The 22,497-nt window shown below is 43.9% G+C and overlaps 1 protein-coding gene across 1 annotated transcript; it reads right to left on the bottom strand.

The window, feature by feature from the left end:
- Positions 1-14,706: 14,706 nt before the first annotated feature.
- LOC142858421 (putative ATP-dependent RNA helicase Pl10) lies at positions 14,707-17,748 on the bottom strand. The gene has a single exon (XM_075987600.1). The coding sequence runs from the start codon at positions 17,746-17,748 to the stop codon at positions 15,727-15,729; it is 2,022 nt and encodes a 673-aa protein (XP_075843715.1). The 3' UTR covers positions 14,707-15,726.
- Between the last annotated feature and the right edge of the window lie 4,749 nt (positions 17,749-22,497).

The following is a 22,497-nucleotide window of genomic DNA, read 5'->3' as shown; positions in this document are numbered from 1 at the left end:
AGCTACTCATGTTGTGTGGCTCACAACTCCATTTAACTTCAGTTCCAGGGGAACCTGTCATCACCTTCTGTCCTCGATGTGCACCTGAACTCGTGAGGTACACATACATACGTATATACATACATATATGCATACATATATGCATGTATGCATACAGGCAAACATTCATACACATAAATAAATGTCTTTCAAAAGAACCTCAGTCACTGGCTATTGTTGGGAGGTCACTTGTTTGTCCCAGATGGCCAAAACGAAAATAATCAAACAGAAACTGTATTAATTAAATCACCGTTTGGTCCATTAGCTCTAGCTTCTTATTGGCTGACTCTAACTTGTTTCTATTAATCTGTGTAAGGCCATGCGGCTGTGGCTTACCAGCTAAAGTATTGCCATCTGTCTCTGGTAGGCAGGGCTACATGATTTCTCCCTAACTCCACTCTTCTTTCTCCTAGCATTCAGTTTAGTTTTCCCTACCTAGCTCTGTTCCCCTATAGCTCTGCTATAGGTTCAAAGCAGTTCCTTTATTAACCAATGATATTCACAGCATACAGAGGGAACTCCCACATTACCTCCCCTTTTCTATTTAAATGAAAGGGAAGGTTTAAAATTTAACATAGTAAAATTACATACAACAAAACAGATACCAAGCAAGAATTATAGTTACAATATTTATATCTACTTTATCTTTTATCATAATTAAGGAAAATTATAATTATAACTATAAATTCTTCAACTCTATCAAAGACTCCAGAAGAATATAATATTACCTAAATAAAAATAATGTACATTGTAAGCAATTTCCAAAACTCTAGAAATGACAGAGACATCTTGCTGCCTGGACAATCACCCAAAGTTCTTCTGTACCGTTGGACCAACCATCCATCTTTAGCCTAAAGGCCCAAAATATCCAACAGACTTTTCCATGAAGCAGAAAATTTCAAAGACAGTTCTGTCTATATTGGCAGTTTGTCAGTCACTTTCTTCTGTGTCCTGCAGGATGTCTAGCAGACTCTTTCATGAAGCAGGAACCCCAAAGGATCATCTCACCTTTAGGCAAGTTCAGCAGTCATTTCTCTATGGGTCCTGCATGTTCAGTTCATCAAACAGTCCAGACAAGAGCAGTTTTTTGCCCAAATGGCTAACAAACATCATAAGAAGCCTCTTCAATGCCGGTCTCCCTCTTGAAGTAATTGGTGCTACCAGGAGCAGACGTGTCTCATTGTCATGAAAAGTCCTAAGTTATTGAAACATTTTAAATGCCATATTTTGTAGTCTTTGAAAGATTTGAAGAATCCCTGTCCATCTGAAATACATCTCTAAACATCTAGAAAATCTAACTAACATGACTAGAAGCTTGACTATCATAGATGATTATCTATTAGCCTATATTTTTAATTATACATTACATCTTTAAATGAGCTACACAAACACAATGCCTTCAGAGCAGAAATATATATACACAGTATAACAAAATTATCCTTAAATATATATTAATAAACCAAGATCTAAAACAATGCAAATATCTATAGCATATCCCCCTTTAAATGTAAAGAAACATTTATAAACAATATTTGGGAAATTAGACGTAGTTATCTAGACTACTTCCTTTTGATTGGGTATGCTGTTAATCAGATCTTTCATAGTGTATCCTGTGTGCTAGGTTCATTTCAGTCACCAGTTGGGTGAAGTAATTTTTGGGGTGTTCACAGCAACCTTTCATGGGGTCTTGGTCCATCAAACCACATTAGTCTAGAAGCAATCCACAGGTTCTCATCTTATGTGGAAACAAAAGACAAACTTCTTTTCCAAAGCAACATATCCTTAGACTCAAATTCTTAAATCAAGATATTTTTAAAATAAATGTTGGTTACTTAGCTCATTCACAGTAAAAAAAAATTCAAAGAGAACACAATAATATTCATAATCCAGATTCTCTGTGTATTTTCCATCTTTAGGTGGTTTATTATTTATTTATTTATTTATTTAATCTATGAGTGTCTTACTTTGTCTCTTTAAATACTTTGTTATATTTTTTAAAATGATTTACTTCTTTTCCAAATTTCTTTACTCTTTTTCTTTTCTCCCCCAAGCCTATGTACATTTATCCAACACTGTGACCCATTTAGAGGTCATTTCTATCTGAATTTGTCTTTATTGCATATCTGTAATTCTTTACTGTCCAGGAGCACTTCATAAAATGCTAAATGCTTCTTAAAAATTTAAGCTGGGACATTACTAGGGTATATACAATACTTCCTGCTTGCTTGCACAGTACAACATGGTGGAAGTCTAGTGAAAGTCCATTTATCACTTCTGCAAGTCATATTCATTGCCATAGTTTTAGGCACTCAGCAGGTCTATGTTGCCATTAAGCAAGTTATAGTATGCTGCTCACAAACCCCATTTAAATGCTTGGTCTCCTGAAAGAGCCAGAGGTCATGCTGGCACCACGGCCCAGAAAGCAGGCATTTCAAAATGGTGCAGCTTTTTGCCTGCTACCACTGAGTCAGGAAAACTTCTCTTAAAGTAGCTGTGGCACACCACCAGCAAACAGCAACAAACTGTGTTAAACTCTGTATTTTTGTATCTAGAATTCCTTTTCAAGCCCTCTCAGGTTTTACATGGATTTAGTCCGCCACTTTGGCATCAATTTGTTGAAGGAGGCTGCTTGTTGATTCCTGGTTGCTCTTCCCCCCCCTCCACAAATAATCGCACAGAAACTTTATTAATTAAATCACTGCTTGGCCCATTAGCTTAGCTTCCTATTGGCTAACTCTTACATATTAATTTAGCCCATTTCTATTAATCTGTGTATGGCCAATGTTCTGGCATCTGTCTTTGGTGGGACTACATGGCTTCTCCTTCACTCTGTCCTTCTTTCTCCCAGCATTCAGTTTAGTTTTCCCCACCTAGCTCTGTTCCCCTATAACTCTGCTATAGCCCAAAGCAGTTCCTTTATTAACCAATGATATTCAAGGCATATAGAAGGGGAATCCCACATCAACTGGCAGTCATAAAAATTGTGCCTCTGTGGTAGAAAACACAGCTAGTATGAGCAAGTCTCCAAGTTTGATCCCACTACAGAAAAAATAATCTCAAATTCCTTAAGTCAATGCAATCCTCAAGTCTCTTTGGCTCTCCATTTATTTTTCCTGATTTAAAGAACCTTTGAGTCTTAGCTGGGTCCTTGGTAGTACAAGAGGAATGCTTTTCTGATTGATTCCCCTTCTCTGTTCCTGGGTCCTGGACTGGAATGCTCTCAGTCCCTAGCAGCACACTCCCTGAGTCTTGTGTGTGCCACATGATTCTATCTTCTTTCCCATTAGAACAGACTACTTGGAGACTAGGGGCAGGGCGTAATTTGGGTTCTTTGTAGAGCTGATGGTGCTGGCTGAACTCAAGTGTGCAATTCATGCCTAGGAAAGAAAGTTGGATTCAATTACATGAATTCTAAAGCATTCTTGAGCAGAGCAAACATCACAGTAGCATTCCTGCATTGACAGCAAAAGGAGAGTGACAGTCAAGTCAGTTTCAGTGGCTGTTCCTGACAGAATAATCAAGATGACATTGATGGCAGCAGCCACAGCAGCAAGGTGCTTCCAAGGCAGGCCGCTCCTTCACAGTGAGGTCAGTGAGAAAGAATTCCTCCAACAGAGACGTTTCAGCAAAAAACCCAGAAGACTGTGAAGAGTGGGTATCCATCACAAACCTGTCTCCATTCTGGGTGATAGGTAGGTACTTAGTAAAGGGCTGCTACAAAGAAATGAGGTAGTGTGAGAGGCTAGGCATGACGCGTGATAGCCACATAGAGTGAGTAGCCCGCCTCAGTAAGCCAGGCTCTCAGAAGTTTTCAACAGGCAGATCTCTGTGAGCTGGAGGCCAGCCTGGTCTACAAGAGCTAGTTTCAGGACAGGCTCCAAAGCTACAGAGAAACCCCGTCTCAAAAACAGAAAAAAATCAAATAGTTTTGTATTCTTTTTTAAAAAACAATATAGAAGATAATTAAATTCCTAACGGGGACTTGGGAAATATCTGGAAAATGGCCAATTGATAGGTTGATATGTATGCATGAGGACCTGAATTGGACCTCCCAGCACTCATAGAGATGCCCAGTGAGGTTAGATGGAGAGGTCCAGACACAGAGAGAGCCTCAAAACTCGCTGGGTAGCCCAGCCAGCTCAATCAGTAGTCTCAAGGTTTGGAGAGAGACCCTGCCTAAAAAGGTAACATGGAGAGAGACTAAGAAAGACACTTGATATTGGCCTCTGAGCTCAACACACACACACACACACACACACACACCTACATCCATAAGATCTGACACATGACAGTATTACAATTGCCTTTGCTGTCTTAGTCTGAATCCATCTGTGCCTTACCTTTAGAAAGGTAAAATAGTGTGATGTTGTTCATTCTTTAAGTACTGCATCAGAGAGAGGAGCTATGGTGTCTGAACAGCAGCCTCTTTTCATTACTCCCTTGGCTCACAAGGTGAGCATCTCTCTTAAGATCACTACTTAATGGAAAGATTTTATACTGTTCAGTGTTGAATCTGTGCATTCAACGTATAGGTGCTCAGTGTGTCAATTGGTTTGATCTAAAAAAATTACTGATCTCTTATGATCATTTGAGAATATCCACTTTTGTGTTTCCTGTTCACCAAGTTTGTCTGTCTTTTCATCTTCCGATGAAAACTCTGCATGTTTTCAGGGCAGCCGCTGAGCATGTCTTATTCATCACATGCCCCGTTCTGTTTCCCCTGCAGTGACTGCAGATTTCCAGGATCACATAGGTAATGGGACATTTGGGATTTGTGGAATGAAACTAGCTGTGTTTCCAGAACGCTTACCCCACTATCTCCTCAGCATTCAGAGACTGGATTCAGTCTGCTCTTATCCATATGGTTTTAGCTGGAATGCCTTCATGTATTTCATGTGTTCACCCTGACCTTGCCTCAGGGACTCCCCCATGTCCTCAAAGGCAAGGAGAATGTATTCTTCATCCCAGAAAACCAGCTAGAAGCTGGCTATGCTTCTGAAAATAACAGGGGGCAGGAGTAACTGAACAGAGTGGACTGTAAAAATATATCTCATATTTAACACAACCCAGGAAGGTAAAGCAATCAGTTACACACATGGAGAGAGAGAAAGAAGCACACATAGAGAAAGAGAGAGAGAGAGAGAGAGAGAGAGAGAGAGAGAGAGAGAGAGAGAGAGACAGAGGAGAGACATACTCTTCAGATATATTTACGAATTCTTGGAACCCACGAGCTCTTTCCTGAGTTTGGCTTACATATCGGGCCTCCTCCCCCATGTCCAGTATCTACCACCTAAGGCTGGGAGGAAGACAGCAGCCTTTTTCTCTCAACATGGGAATGAAGAATAAGCACTTGGTGTGGAGAATGAATATCCTGCTGCCTCCAAGCCTCTTGGTGAAGGTGAAGGGGGCTTGTTGAAAACATTGCTGTGCACAGATGGGCCCCTGAAACCATCTGCTATGAAGCAACTAAATGTTCAATGATGCATTACAGAATTATTTAGCTCTCAAAGAGCCCGAAAGTAGTTAGTAATGATGGCATCTGCACCGAGAGCAAACAGCCTATTTATATATGATCTATTACTTCATAAGCGGTACGGAGGCCCTCATTTCTTAAAGCAGCAGCCGTCTTGATTGCAAGTGTAAAATTGTTGCTGGAAAGAAAACCTGTAAATTATAATCTTAAGGTTAGCATCCATTTTCTTCCAGGGAGTTACATAAACTTTTCATTGGACCCAGTATATTCATGATTCCCTGTGAAAATAGAAAGGGCTGAGATGGATTGCTATGATTTCAATCCATCCATGCTATGAAAAGGTAAATAAATGGACTTTATATTTCCTAAAACCATGCCCTCAGGAAATTTCATCATCTTTATCTTTCTAAAATAAGTTTTGTCTGTTAAAGAAAAGTACATGGCTTTTACCCTTTAAAAAGATAAGCATATTAGAGAGACAGACACAAGTTTTTTTTACCAAAACCTCTTTCATTCTTTTGGTTTCTCTTGTGCGTTGTTTTGGTATGCCTAGTTTAATTTGAAGATACTTTTTTTAAAAAAATGACTTGTAAACTGTGTGTTTGGGCTGGAGCAAAGGCTTAGTGGTTATGAACATGCATTGCTCTTGCAGAGGACCTGGGTTCAGTTCCTAGGACCCAAAAGGCTCATAGTTGTCTTTAACTCCAGTTCCCAGGGATCCGATGTCCTTTGTTGGTCTCTGTAGGCACCTGTACATGTTCACATGCCCACACAAAAGCAAAGACACAAACACATACTTTAAAAATAAAATCTTAGAAGTGTGTACGTGCATGTGTGTGTTCATTTTCCTGGAGATTTGTTTTTGTGATACACAAACTAATAATATATTTCCTTTATGCACCATGTCCTGAAAACACCAACAGTTTGAACTGCTATGGCCACATGGTGTACTGAAACCCAGCTGAGTGCAACGGGGCTGCATCTAATCTGTGTTCCGCTACCGAAGAAAAGGCCGAGCTAACAATGAATGGGGTCGTATGGTTGCCTTCTAGACAAGGCAAGCCTGCAGAGGGGTCAGAGGTCAGGAAAGGGCTGAATGAGAGTGAGTAAGGGGAAGGCTTTCTTGAGGGTGCTGGGGTCTTTTTCTCGAGCTCAGTTGGAGAGCCTACATAATTCATAACTTACAAAATGCACACGACTGCAGAACAACACAAATGAAAACATTTTATTACATTTAACGAATTTTAAAATGTATTTTGAAAGGACTATAAATTGTGGAAGTTTTCAAGGCACAGTTTTACATGTTCTCAAGGATGTAGGTTTATTCTGTCATCGGCTCCCGGACATCGTACTTTCCCTGCCCTGGCTGTCCTGGCACAATGGTGGTGATGAGAGAGGCACCTGTCCCCAGGCAGTTTGTGCCCTAGGGGGAGTCAGTATGCAAGGTGAGACACTGATTCTGGTTAGACTCTGACAGAAAGCAGAGCGGAGAGGAAGAATCGAAGGAAGGCCTCTCAGAAAAACCACTATTTGAGGAAAATACTGAAAGGGACAGAGGGTGACAATGGCCATTTTGGGTAACCAAACAAAAAGCCCCAAGGCCCAGAGGGACAGGAGCCTGGTGCGACCCAGTGAAAGTGGGGTGACTGGTCTCAGGGAGCAGAGGGAAAATCAAGAGGGACTAACATAAGCCATGTCTGGTTGGGGTCCTAGACGCATTGAGAACTACCATTGGTGTTGGGATTTAAGCAGGGGATATTACACTCTTGTGGTCTCTGACAGAATCCTACTATCTTGTGAGACTAGAGAACAATGAGAAGTGGGGGAGGGGCGATAAAGGAGAAGGAACCCAAAGCTTGCAGGATCCATGAGGGAAGTGGCTGGGACCAGGGTTGAGATAATGGAGTCCAAAGAGGATGATTCGAGATCCATCCAGGAGAAGACGACAGGAGACTGCGGAGGATTCTAAGTCTAGGCTCTGATTGGTCAGCTGGAAAAGTACTTTTGCTGTAAAATGCTATTGGCAAGACTGCAAAACAGGTCTGGGAAATGGTCGTGGGTGCTTGGAACTGTTAGGTGTGAAAGGGGGACTTCCACAAGATCTTATAGACGGTCCTGTGTGTGCGTGTGTGCATGTGTGTGCATGGGAGGTCAAAGGGCAATCTTGATTGGCATTATCCAAACACGAGGTTCCTTCCTTCCTTCCTTCCTTCCTTCCTTCCTTCCTTCCTTCCTTCCTTCCTTCCTTCCTTCCTTCTTCCCTTCCTTCTTCCCTTCCTCCCTCCCTCCTTCCCTGCCCCCCCCCCCCTATTGAGATAGAGTCTTTCACTGATCCGGAATTCACCAAGCATGCTAGGCTTACAGACAAGAAAATGTCAGGAGGCCGGGCAGTGGTGGCGCACGCCTTTAATCCCAGCACTTGGGAGGCAGAGGCAGGCGGATCTCTGTGAGTTCGAGACCAGCCTGGTCTACAAGAGCTAGTTCTAGGACAGGCTCCAAAACCACAGAGAAACCCTGTCTCGAAAAACAAAAACAACAAAAAAAGTGTCAGGAGTTTCCCCAATGGAATCCCAAGTGTCTATGTCCCTCTTAATTTTGACATGCATTCTGGGGTATCAGATTCAGTTCCTTATGCTTGCGAAGACTTCACCAACCGAGCCATCCTTCCACCGCAGCCTCCCACGGACAAGCCTGACACGAGTTCTGGATTCAGAAAGACCCTTAAGTGGAGGGACAAATCTAGGAGCCATCAACATAGAGCTAATATTCAGACATCATAGCACTCCTCAGCCAGTGAATCAGCCGAGGGGTTGTCAGGGAGCTTCTGATGGCCCTGCCATCTGTGGCCTTGTGGTTTGCCTCTCAGCTTTAGTGATGCCTGCAGTGGTGCTTTCGTTTGTCCCTGTTCCCAGGCTGTGCTCTAACTTCCCAGGAGGCACTGAGCCTTCCAGCTTCTGAGCATGTTCATGACTGGGTTAAGGTCAGTGAGCTTTCCATATAAGGAAGCATCCTTTTCTATCCAGACACTCAGAAACCTGAAGCAGGCATTCTTTTCATTTTATTAGAAACAGTAAATGTATAAAAGCCAATTCTTGACAAAATTTTGCTTCCCATGTATAGGCTATTATAAAATAGCAAAACCCAAAAAGAAAATTGCCAAACACTAAAAAAATAAACTTAAAAAAACACTTTTGAAAGCAATATTCTAATTCTCTCCCAGCTTCTCTCTTTTTCTGTCCCCCCTCCCGTCATGTCTGTCTTATTTTTTTGTTGCCATTATATACCTTTAAAGACAAAGTGTCTGAAATATAGGTGACCAATCTAAGGGGCAATCCATGCATGATGCCTCAAATAGGTTCCCCAAAAACTTGCCGAGAGACACATAGCCCCTATCCCTATGTCCATGATGCAGACGCTACCCACCTCTGCTTCCCACCGCCTCTAGGAACTGTGTTCCTCAGAGTCTGCCTAGGACTGGGCTCAGAGTTCTAGTTCTAGCAGTGGTAGAATTTTTTATATTCTGTGTAAGCTATGGCGGCTCACTGCTCTGACAAGATGCTCTGTCCGCTCTACCCCTCGAGGAAGACAGCCCGTTTCTCCGTCTCCACTGATGGGGCATCCACTAAATGGCCTCTGACTCTTCAAGAAGCAGTCTGACGTCAGAATGGAAGTGTGTTAATTAGCTCTGCAAAGCAGGCCGACAAATTGCAAGTGTAAATGGTGTCTGCCAGGTCTACTGAGAAGCACCTGCCATTTAAACACAAATGGATGTGCTCTTCATCACTGGGGTCCGCCCGAGCTTTCAACCTTGACCTGCAGGGAACACCTTTTCTACAAGTGACAGGTAATTTAGCTTTCTCGCTAAGTTCTGGGGCTCTCTGGTGGTGAATTATGTATGGTGCTTCCGTGATACAGACACCTGTCCACTGAGGGCCAAACCAAAGCCCGTGGATTCCTCTTAAAGACCTTAGATTGGATATAAACTCCATTGCCCTCTAGGAAAGTTGTCAGCATGCCAATCACTTTGCCTTCCTTTCCCTCCACGACTTCGGGCATTTGAGTGCTGCTGAAAACAAGCTGGCTGCAAGGGCAGGGCTCAGGCTTCTTCTTTCGTTTACCTTTACCTTAAATGGCCTCCAGTCCTCTTTAATTGTGGGGGTAAACTTGTGAAAAGTGAATTACTGGTGCTTGCACCCCCAGCCACATGGATTTTAAGATAACTCACTAAACTGCCTAAGTAAACGCACTGGTATAGATTCAGTCACTTTCCAGCAAGGATGTTTGACCAGTAGCAAGTGCAGCTTTTTGTTGTTTGTATTTGTTTGTTTGCTTTTTGGGACAGGGTCTCTCTACAGAGTCCGAGCCCTGGCGGTCCTGGAGCTCACTAGAGGGCCTTGAACTCACAGAGATCTGTCTGCCTCTATCTCCCAAGTGTTGGGATTAAAGGCAGGTACCACACCTGACAAAAGCAGTTTTTGAAATAAAAACAGTCATTTCCCACTGTACTCCCAGTGTATGATGTCATTTAGGAGTCATAAATTGAATATTTCAGTGGAGAAAACAGGTAAGAAATAAAGTCAGCAGTGTAGCAAAAATCCTTATAGACATGCACCAGGGCAAGACACGGAGAGCCCGACCTGTGGGAAAGGCTTAAAGGGCTCAAGACTGGTCGTGGGAGGATGGACGGAGTTAAGGAACTTCAGATAAGGAGAGGTAAGCAGGCTTCTCCAAAATAAACTTCACACTTAGGTCCTGGTCAGGCTTCTAAAATACAGAGACTTACTTCATTGTGACTGAGAGAATGCAGGGACTCATTCTGTGCCATTGTGGCGGCAACATCAGGAGGCACTTAGGAACTGTAGTGCCATTGTCCCAGGAGCAAAGCTTGAAGCAGGAAATCTGTTTGGTGTGCTGTGAACCTCTCAGCCCAGCACTGACCTTTGAACCCATTTTCCTTCCCCTGGAAGTAATGAAAGGCTTTCTCCCACTTCCCTGCAATAGAAGCTATTCCCCCACGCCTTGGCCATCAGCGTCCAGGCAGGGTCAAAAGATGACCCTATGACTCAACAGCAGACAGGTCCATCCCCATTAAAGATGGGATGTAAGTGGGGAGAACTCTCCTAAGATGAACCCCTCTCACAGCCCAATGCTCCCGTCTCCTTACAGGGAGCAGACAATGGAATCTTATTAGAAATCTAATACAATAAAGAAATGCAGATCTTAAGGGTGGACGCAGAGTGCAAATCAAATTAACTTCATTACTTTATTCTGCACCTCACAGCGCTTCTGCCAACGGACAATTGCATTAGATCACTGGGGCAATCACAAGGAAAACTCCCTGGAAATTCATTGTCTAGAGCCAGACTAGGGGGCAAGGGAATCCTGAAGGAGTAGGCAGGAGCAAATTGTGTTGACCCAAGACATAAATTCGTGTTATCTACCCACATTCTTGCTAGGCCTTTTTTTTCTTCCCAGCTCCCAGGTCAATGTCTTGTTTTATGTCAGCTGTGCAAACAGGACAGGGAGGGAAGAGAATAAACACTGGGGCATGGCAGTGGAGACTCAGTTAACTTTTAGAACCTTGCTTCTTACAATGTCTACATTTCACAAAGCTTAAACTTGTTTAAGCATGTGCGCGTGCATACACACACACACACACACACACACACACACACCTTTGCTGGAAGGATTCTGGGTTTCATGCCAATTCCTTATATATAGAGAAACACAAACGTCTCGAAGGAAAAATGTAAACATCTAATTAGGGGTAGAGTACGCTTTTACAAGAGAAAAAGAAAGCACAATCACAGGTGATGGGTTCTGAGAAATTGAAAAGCAAGACAGCAAAACGAGCTAATAGAACTCAACACGTCCCACACGCACCAACAGCTGAGTGAGTTACTAGGCGCTACAGTTTGGCTCACGAGTATGTTGATGGGTTGGTTCTTAGGCTGTTGCACTATTGGGAGGTGGTAGGGCCCAGTAGGGTGTGATGTTGTTGACATCGTAACCCAATCTAGAGTCACCCTGGAAAATGGTCTCAATGAGGAGTTGTCCTAGAGCATGTCTGCTGAGGGAATATCATAATTTAATTGATATGAGAGTACCCAGCTCACTGTGAGTGACAGCATTCCTGGCAAGGAATCCTGAACTGAACTGTGTATCGGTGGAGAAACAGGCTTGATACCAAGCAAGGGAGCTTCCATTTGTGTCTGTTTTTGACTGTAAATGTGATGTGGGTAGCAGAAGTCCTGCTTTGATTTCCCTACAAGAATGGACTATTGGTAAACTGAAAGAAACCTTCCTTCACTAAGTTGTTCTTGGCTAAGATATTTCATCACAGCAGCAGAAATGAAGCTAGAGGGGAGGGCATTCTGAGAATCCATCCTTCCTCTCTTCCTGCTTCTCAGGCACCACCCTGGGGTGAACAGCCCTTCCTTCCACAGACTCCTAACATAATGTGCTATACTGCCATAGACCCAAAGCAAAAAGGTCGAGAGATGGCCCAGTGAAATCTGTGAGTCAAGCTAAGGCTTTCCCCTTGTTAAACCGTTTCTCTTGGGTATCTGTCACAGCAACAGAAAGCCAACAGATACACCTGAAGTCGAAATAACACACCAGAAAATAAGGAAGTACTTGTTGATTCCCAGAAGTCACATGATGTGGGCAGAACAAAGGGACACAGGGGCCAGCTAAAATAGCATCCCATGACCAAAGCTTTGCCTTCATACTTTTCAGCTTTTAATGTTCTCCTTTCCGTTGCCCTTGGCAACTGCAGAGTTCACGGTCAGTTTACATGGATTGATTAGTAAGTGAGTGGGTTGCGGGGAACCCCAGATCCACCATGGTCCCAGCAGGCACTTGAATCAACTACCATTATCTTGGCAGAGTGGGGTGAGACAAGCAGGGAAGGAGGTTCTGTGAATGGAAGAGAATCGAGTAAGACAGAGACATGCAGATGACCCCAGGAGAGTAATAATTACACATGTAAAAACAACCTATCCCAACAGTTTTTAAAAAGTCCTTTCATATTTCATAGATTTCTCTCAACATTTGAGCAACAAAGTTGTAACTCAGAAAACAAATGAAATTTCTACACATCCCTCACTCCATACTCATATACAATTAACTGGTGAAGGGAGGAAAGGAGAGGAGCTTACACTCTCTGTGTCTTAAATGTGGGTGGGACATGGTGATATCCTTCTAGAAGTGCAGTATGAAAAGAGAGATGGGAAATACACCTGTCCTTTTAGTTCTCAGAATCTGAGGTAGGAGGATTGAGAGTTCAAGGCCAGTCTGGTGAAACCCTGTCTCCAAAACAACAACAAAATATATGGAGGGGGAAATATCAAGTACACAGCAGAGAGGGAAAACCTGCCAGGCCCTATCTCAGCCAGTAGATCTAGGTCCTTATCAATTCTGATACTTCAGAATTTTCGTGTTCCTTGGCATGATAAAAATGACATTCTACCTCTGTGACCACGCTCCTAAAGACCCACAGCCCCAGTGTAATCATGAGGAAAAGAATTCAACGATTTTAATTGTAGAGCCAAGCACCTGACCAGCACTCAAAAAAAAAAAACTGTCAAGGTCAACAGAAATGAGGAATGTCTGAGAAATCGGCACAGCCAGGAGGAACCTCAAGTGGCTGACTGAACAAATGTAACCTAGTGTCCTAGACAGCGCAGGAAATGAGGCACTAGGTAAAGCCAATGGAAATGGAAGTAAAGTGTGGACATTAGCCAACAGTAAGGTAGGGCCAGCGGCTCATTAACTGTAGCAAATCATGGTAATATACGGGTAATATGGAAAAGGGGTACTTAGGGATAAGGGACAATCTACTATCTTTTTTTCAATAGAACATAAATTGTTCTGGATGGCCTGGTTCTACTCTCAGTGAACTTCCAGTCAAGTCAGAAAGGATTCAAAATTTTTTATATCTTTCTCCTGTGCTTTTCAAGTGTCCAGAGCACTGTCAAACTGAGCTTAAAGATTTAAAATACTAGGAAATCATTACTGATGCCATCTGAAGTAACTAGTATATGGAGAATGATGAGTTTGATGCAGAGCTAGGTTGTGTTTAAATGTGTAATTACTGATTACTCCTAACACACACTTGGATCAGTGGTGTACAAGTCTCCTGGGGTCACCTACACATCCCGGACTCATTTCATTTCACACACAGAGCTCTTTATCTTCACGTGTTTTACCACACTCCACCAGGATAATTATAGAACATCTGGGGGAAAGCCTCTCTGAAATTCCATTCAATCCACACAGACTATGAACGTCGTGCAACTGTAAAGGGTAACTGGGAAAAAAACATGGTATTTAAAAAAGAAAAAACTTACAAATTTAAGACAAAGAATGTCAACATTTACATAACTGATCTCAAGATAGCGGGCATAAATGACAAGTATAATTATTTCTCATGACTGTTGGGCCTACAACTTTTGAAGCTAGCTTCATGGAGAAAAACGATCTTTGACCAGGCCTTGTTGTGATAGTACATGAATAAGGTCGTGAGTGGAACTCAGGGAAGTTATAGCACAGAGATATGGAAAGAAGTCAAGTCGGGGGACATAAGGCTTTGAAGAGTGGAGGATTCTGTGGACAAACAGGGTTAGCATTGATGGAGGTCACCAAGAATTCTTGATAGTTTTAAAAGCATTTATAATTTGAGGGTCGATACTATTTAGAATTCTTGGGTTGGACCATGTGTAAAATAATGGATTGGCTATGATAATTTTTTTTCTTATAGGACATTTATGAATCAATAGCATATCCACCTAAATATACGTGTACATAGCACATATATATATATATGTATACACAGCTATATGTGTTTCTGGCCTTATGTAAACTACCTAACCCACTCATTGGTCAGTGATGGTAGGTAGGTACTATTCCATAACATTCAACTAATTATTACCTAACTATTCTGGAGACAGTACTCTGATAGGCAGGGTGTCCGAGTGCATACAGGACATGAAAAAATATTGTGGGAACAGTCTATATAAGCAATGTGATTTAAAAATTCATGATCCTGCCAGGTATGGTGGGGTGTGCACTTGGGAGGTAGGAGGAACAAGATCAAGGCCAGTTTCAGATACCTAATGAGTTAGAGACTACCCTGGGCAACATGAGGGCCTATAATCTCAAAACTAAACAAAAAACATGATCCCATGTGAGATGTAGTGGTTTATTGATGAAGTTCTACAACAAATGGGTAGAAATGAGAACAGGCATGAGTTTGTTTGCTGGTCCATCATTACACATTCCATAAATGCCTGCTCAAACTGAGGAACTATTTCTCTGTGTTCTTTAATGTCAAATATCCCATTCTTGTCTATCTTCACACCTCCTACCATAAGGCAAAGTGATTCTCTAATTACTTAATATTCATGGCTTTTCGAAACCTGCTTGAATCTAAGAATATAGACCATTTCTTCTACAGTTTCCTGCTACCATCTATTCAGAGCTGTTCATATCCTCTGCATCATGGCACTGAGCATGAATGCTGACCAGTGACCCAAAGGCTGCCACTACATGTCACTGAGACGACTAACAAAGGAGTATTTAAAGTACACAGGAAAGGGAAAACAGTATTGCTTTTCCTGGTCATGCTAAGTTTAGCAACCAGAATTGTACACTTAAACAGATATTCCAACTGTAACTGCTCTTGAACCACTGGGCTGTTATTTATACATGTCCAAAATGCCACCCTTCATCCTGGGCCCCATCCCTGCCTTCCTTAGGAGTACCTAATGAGCACTGCCGAGGACAGTCCCATTCCCATAACAAATACCTGTCCCTTTCCTTTGTTTTCTTAGCCCAAGTTCAGAAATTTTACTTTGTTAAAACAATTTGGTATCTTAAGCATTACTGAGCCAACGGGACATCAGAATAATAGCTGTCTAAAGTTAAAGGTACAGTACATTAACAAACAAATGATCCTGAGTCATGAAGTCACAAACGCAGAGTAGGATGAGAGTTAACCCAAACTCCAATCAGGTCTTCAAGCTGCCTTCTGAATGGGGCTTCTGGATTGTTCCTTTCATCTTTTCTTGTGACTTTTAGCTCCCTGAAAAGTTTCCAGTGAGGAATCATAGGAGGCAATGTGCTGTGAGTTCTTGAAACTATACAATGTATAGTCAGGCTAAATTACATGTGGTTCTGTATTTTTTGGTAGAGTGACTTATGGCAAGGCAGGCTCAGTTACCCCACCAGTCAACCCCCTGGGAGCTATAATTTCCTCCATAGCCATCACTGTTGTAAAAGCCTCCATAACTACCTCCACCAAACCCTCTGCTGCTGCTGTGACTACCTCCACCACTGCGGCTGTTGCTAGCCCGGCTGTTGCTGAAGCTGGAACTGCTGGCGCCGCTACTTTGTCGATAGTCTCTGGCACCAAATCCTCCACTAAATCTGCTCTTAGACCGCCCACGACTGCCACCCTTGTAATGGTGTTCAAAAGCCATGTTTTCTAGCCAAGACGGCACTTCTTGCTTTGCTTCAACAAGAAGATCCAATAAATCTTTGGTGATATTTATGTTTCTCTCATTGAAGAATGAGGTGGCAAGGCCAAGGTTTCCGACACGACCTGTACGGCCAATGCGATGCACATATTCTTCGATGTCACTAGGCAAGTCAAAATTGATGACATGTTTCACGTTGGATATATCCAGTCCTCTTGCCGCTACTGCTGTAGCCACGAGAATAGGACTTTTTCCTGACCTGAATTGGTGAAGGGCCTCTTCCCTATCTCGCTGAGATCGGTCTCCATGGATACTGGTGCAAGCATATCCTTCATGGTATAAGAAATCCTCCAGAGAATCTGCACCCTTTTTGGTCTCCACAAACACCAATATCAGGGAATCCTTTCCTGTTGCATTCAAGAGGTCAAGCAGAAATGACCGCTTGTCTGCTTCTTCCACCCACACGACTTTCTGTGTGATGTTCTCAGAAGTAGACCCAACTCTTCCTACGGCCAAAAAGATATATTCATCCAAGAAATCACGAGCCAGCATCTGTATTTCCTTAGGGAAAGTAGCGCTAAACATCATAGTATGGCGGACACCTTTTGGAGGCATGGTGTCTTGCTCAACTATTCTTCGTATCTGAGGCTCAAAGCCCATGTCCAACATCCGATCTGCTTCATCTAACACCAAGTATTTGCAGAAGTCTAGTCCGATCTTTCCTCTCTCCATCATATCCACTAGCCGTCCTGGAGTGGCTACCAGTAAGTGGCATCCACGTTCCAAGTCTCGAATCTGCTGACCAATATCAGCGCCACCATACACCACACAAGGACGAACTCGAGAGCGGTAGGAGAACTTCCTGGCCTCCTCATAGATCTGCACAGCCAATTCTCTGGTTGGAGCCAGGACCAAGGAGATTGGATACTGTTTGCGACGCCCATACTTCCCATTCTCCTTCATGGCCCTCAGTGCCTCGCCTGGACCATCTGTATAGATCTGACTCAAGATTGGTAAAAGAAAAGCTGCCGTTTTCCCAGACCCTGTCTGTGCACACGCCATCAAGTCTCTTTTCTCCTTGATAATAGGAATAGCATGCTTTTGCACCGGAGTTGGGCGGGTATAACGAGTGAGCTCGATGTTTCCCATAATAATTTCTCCCATCTCAACATCGCTGAAACTTTCGATATGTGGAGGGCAGTTGTTCCCTGTCGCCTCCACCGGAATGTCATCATACTTCTCAAAGTTAATCCCAGTATTGCCTCCAGAAAAGAGTTCCTGTTCCAAGCGTTCGCTTGGCGGGAGCGGTTTAGACCAGTCGTCTTCGTCGGCCTTGTCACACCAGCGACTGTTCCCGCCCCGTTCAAATTTGCTAAAGCCGCTTCTACCCGCTCCACGGCCACCACCGCCGCCGCCAACGCCCTCATAGTCACTCCGCCCGCGATCCTCAAACCTGCCCCTGGATCCGCTTCCACGGTCCCCGAAGAAACCCGACTTGGCTCTGGTGTCGCTGCGAGAGCCGAAGCTGCTGTAGGCATCCTTGTCTTTACTCCACCGTGAGCTGTCCTTGTCGTAGGACGCTTTCGTGGCTTCCCGGTTCCGCAGGTGAGGAGGGATGTAGCGCCCTTTGCTGGCTGTGCTTCCTCCTCCTCCTCCCCCTGCTCCTCCTCCTCCGCTCTGGCCGTCGGGAGAGTTCAGGTCTAGGCCAGCCAACTGCTGGTCCAGCCCGAGCTCATCTTCCTCTGCCACATGACTCATACCTGAAGAATACGGAGAACTGGGGTCGAGGTCCTCGCGGAGGAGGAGAACGGCACGGTGTGCCTGCCGGGCGAGCTAGTTCCCACCCCCGAGATGGCAGCCGGTGCCGCGGAGCCTCCCGTCGCTCTCAAGGTCCTGCTCCAGCTAACGCTATGGCTCCCGGCCCCCCTCGACTTCGCGCTGATGGGTAATCTCGCGAGACTTCCTGGGTGGGCCTAGCGTGCCATGCCGGACGACGCGGTCACTGGGCCCGGCGCCCTCGCAGACGGACGGCGGCAGGACAGCACACGGGTGAGTTCATAATGGAGGTAGAGGTCCGAGGCGGCTTAGAGCCCAGGACATCGATGGCTGCGCCCGGTTCGCGTGGTCTTGGCTTCCCTTGCGCTCTGCGGATACCCAGGTTTTAAAAGTTCTCCAGATCTCGCGAGAACTCTGTCGTCTAGCGGTGAGGCCTGAAAATGGACTGTAGGCCTCTTGGTCCCCGGTTGCTCCCTGCGGCCTTTGTTTTTATCCTTCGCCCTTCTTTTCTCTCCAGCGCGCCGCCTTTTCCCTTAGTTTCCGGGACTTCTCCGGTTTACTTAGCTCTTGCTTCTCCGAAGCTGGAGTTAGGCGGAAAGAGGCCTAAGATGAAGAGGGCGGCCGTTCACGTGGCCACAGGTGTCCCGTGGAGTGGCCATTTTGGGCCGCAGGAAACGGTTGCTTGAATAGAGTGTTCCGAGTGGGGGTGGGGAAGGGGGAAAGGGCGGTTGGCGGCCGGGCTGGGGTTGGGGGAGGTCAGGGGGGCGTAAAGGATGTGTTTCCCGTGAGACCCTGGAAGGGCCGAATGCTCGGAGAGCTCGAACCTGTTCACCCGGTGGGAGAGTGAGGCTGAGTAAAGGAAGCACGAATTCCGTAGAGTAAACAGCATGGAAGCCACTGCCCTGGTTCGTGGAGCGTGGGCCCTGCTCTCCGCTCTAGCATCCTGCTCCGCGGCTCCCTGAGGTGGAGCTGGAGGTGGAGGGTTCCCTGGGCATCCTGCTTGTCCGGGGCAAGGAGAGAGGGCTTGTGTGTTATGAAACAATAACTCCAAAAATGGGTGATTTGGGGCCAGCGGTGTTTACAGATGTGGATTTGAGCGTGGGTCCTCTTGCAGGTCTAAGAAGGGTTTGTTTGAAATGTGTGCTGCTGACTTTTGTAAGAGCTGTTTAAGGACTGGAAGGGTGGCTCAGCAGTGACGAGCCCTTGCAGCTCTTGCAAGAGGAGGAGTTAGTTTTCCAGCATCCACATCTGGTGGCTCACAACGGCTGTTAACTTAGGGGGGATCTGTGTCCCCTGCTGGCACGCATGAGTACTGTATCCGAGCAGTGCACATACGAAAAAGTAGGCACCTATGTATACACATACATTTTAAGTGTTTTAGCAACCGCAACGGAAGAGCTCGTTATTGGTTTAGTTCGTAGTAGATTTTGTACATCTTGCTTCTGCCCATATAAAGGTGTTAATCTAAAATAGGGTCCTTTTTTTTTATTTCACAAAAGCTTTAGAATTTAGATAAACACAGTATCAATTCCCAGCAACCACATGGTGGCTCACAACCATTTGTATGGGGTCTGGTGCCCTCTTCTGGCCTGCAGGCATATACACAGACAGAATATTGTATACATAATAAATAAATATTTTTAAAAAACTTAGGCAAAAAAATAAAAGTGATTCCTTGACCCCATTAAGTCTGGGATCTGCCTAACCTTTGGACCCCTGAACTCCATGAACTATTAGGTCCTGTTTTATCTTTATGCCATTTTAAAATGTATTTTTAAAGTTGCTGAGAACAGAGAGATCTTAACTGACACCAGCATGGACTACTAAGTCACCAAACCAGATTTAGTCAGAATTTTTCAGCATAGGAAGGAAATAGCAACAACTAAAAATGGAGCATGTTTACAGTAACCCTGAAAATCAGGGAGAGGCCCCAGAGGGTCTTTTGACGAGGTTAGATGAGTAACTTCATTTTGAATGCCCTTGCACTTTTACTAATATTAGTGCCATGGACCTTCACTAGTTAAAAGGGCTTTTCCCCCTAGCCTTTCTGATCTCCCTAGGATCATGATCAGAGATTTGATTAACGATTTGCCTTACATTGTTCCAAATCAAATTTTTAAAAATTCTTCCTCCAAATAAGTTCGGAACTTCCCGATATCAGTGTAGAACTCTAGGTAGATGCTTTCCGGATTAGCTCTCAACAATTCCGTGTTCTGCTCCTCCCCTCTGCTTCAATATGGAGGTGTTGGGGTGGCATGTCTGCCATTAGGTTGTAAAACACCTTGAGTTCTGTCTTGCTGAACTCTAACTCTGCAACATGAGAAAAACCCAAGCTATAAAACATAATCTGAAAAGAATCATCAAAACATGCCGTGTTCTGAATTCTAAACCATAGTAAACTGAAAGTGGCAACAATGCCTGTTTGACTTTCTACTAACTCATTCTTAATCTGCAAGTGAAAAACTCACCTCCACAGTGTAAGTCAGGATCTACCTCCCTGCACCCCAACTAACATTTTATTGATTCTCTGGGAATTTCACATCATGCACCCCAATCATACTCACTTCCCGGTTCTTCCATGTCTGCCTCTCCCCTTGTTATCCCCCCTCCAAAAAAGGGTAAAATAAAGATAAGAAAAAAAATCCTGTTTGTATTATCTGTATAGTCACTGAGCAGTCTTGGTGGCCAGCACCTTAAATAGAACTGAGTCCTGCTACTCCCACACCCCCACCAGAAGCCATCAATTGAGCTCTGTGCTTCAGCATCTCCATCACACTTTCTGAGATCTCTTTGATGGCTTCTTGTCTAGGCCATTACTTTGGAGGGTGCATAGGACTCATCACTGAAACCATCCGTGTTCCTCTCATTTCTGCATCTAGAGTCACCATTATCACGGCAAAAAGTAGCCACTTTGTCTGAATGGTCTGTGCTCCATCTGAGGCCAGTGTGAAGTCCAGGTCTGTGCTGCTGGTGAGGGCCATGTCTAGGTCTGTTGTACTGTGACCAGGTCAGTGTTGATGTCTGTGGTCTGTGCTCAGCCAGGTCTACCTTTGATTGTGTCTTCAGAACCTCTCGAGGACAGACCAAGTACAAAGCATATACATGGCCTGTGCTTCTTGTCTGCTTCCTTTCCTTGCCTATCTGGATCACCCCCACCCACAATGCTGCGCTTGAGTCAGTCTGTCCCCACACTTGGCTGTCTCTCAACTTCTGAACTTGGGAAAGAGTTTAAAGGGGAGATGCCCTGACAAGGAGATCTGCTTGTCTCCAAGCCTGGCTGTGCCTGCCTTTAATTAAAAATGGTATTGATTTTTCCCTGCTTAATGATAGGCACTAGTCTGCCCTCCTGATGTTCGCCACTGACAGCTTAAGTATGAAACAAAGGGCACTTATTCAACACTTAATGCAAAATTATGACTGATTAAAAAGTGATTTATCATGAGAACTACATCTGTAGAGGGTGTGTGTGTGTGTGTGATGTTTCCTGTACCAAGAGTTTGGAAGGCACAGCAGGACGACAGAATAATTCTCTCCTTTTATAATCCAGTTTTCCTCATTCAACTCTTCTTCCTTTGTTTCTATTCAAAATGGAAAACACAATTTTCTGCTGAATTCAGGACCACAGAACACAGGAAGAGAATTATAGAAGTTACTCTGACAGCATCCCCCAAAGATCTATTGTTAGGATGCCCTGAGGACTCTGGGAAGGGAAACAGCCTTAATTTTCCTAGAACTCCGTTCTGGGGTCTTCCCATGTTTTGCTCTCTTCTGCTACTTCTCATGGTTGACGCTCTGAAAGTGACACAACACCCTGGATGAGAAAGTGTGACTAAAGGATTTAGAAAGAAGATACAAAAGCCTGGGGGAAATCCAGCTGCATAGTGCAGTCAGCTTCTAGTAAAGAACAACAAAACAAAACAAACGAAGCCCTGTACCAGCTCTATCATTTTCACTCCACAGAAAACCAAAGAAAACATGTCTTTCATACAGGCTAACAAAGTAAAAAATTCTTATTTTCTTATCTCATAACTGACTTCTCAGAAACAATTCAAGCAAGAAGAGAACAGAATAAGTAGTAGGTAGTTTAAAAAATTGTTTTTCGGGAGGCAGAGGCAGGAGGATCTCTGTGAGTTCGAGACCAGCCTGGTCTACAAGAGCTAGTGCCAGGACAGGCTCCAAAGCTACAGAGAAACCCTGTCTCGAAAAACAAAAACAAAAAAAAAATTGTTTTTCAATGCTGATGTGTGAACCCAAGGTCTTTAAACATGCTAAAACAGTACCACATCTCCATCTTTAAATATTTAAAATATTAAGAGAAAAAAGAAGAAAAACTATAGACTACTCAAAAATTGAGGGAATTTGTGAAAGGATTTTTACAAGAAAAATTGATGTCTCACAAACTTAGATCTAGGGGCTGGAGAGAGCTCAGTGGTTAAGAGTACTTCTCTTGCAGAGGACCTGTGTTCAGTTCCCAGCACCCATATGGATGCTCTCAACCTCCTGTAACTCTAGTTCCAGGGTACCCTATGCCTTCTGGCTTCTGGGGACACTGTGCACATGGCACACACACCTACAACACAGACACACAAAGTAAGGGAATCTTTCAAAGAAAAAAATGAAGATTTAAAAAACTTTATTTTTAAGTGAGCCAACTGACAGTTCGCATAAATAACCATAGCAACAAAGCATTTGATTATGTAGTTCCATACCATCCCCCATTATTATGTTACT

Source organism: Microtus pennsylvanicus, chromosome 10 (genome assembly GCF_037038515.1).
Source record: "Microtus pennsylvanicus isolate mMicPen1 chromosome 10, mMicPen1.hap1, whole genome shotgun sequence".
In the NCBI taxonomy this organism is placed as follows: domain Eukaryota; kingdom Metazoa; phylum Chordata; class Mammalia; order Rodentia; family Cricetidae; genus Microtus; species Microtus pennsylvanicus.
The sequence above is the reverse complement of the archived record's forward strand: the minus strand, read 5'-3'. Positions and strand labels throughout refer to the sequence as shown.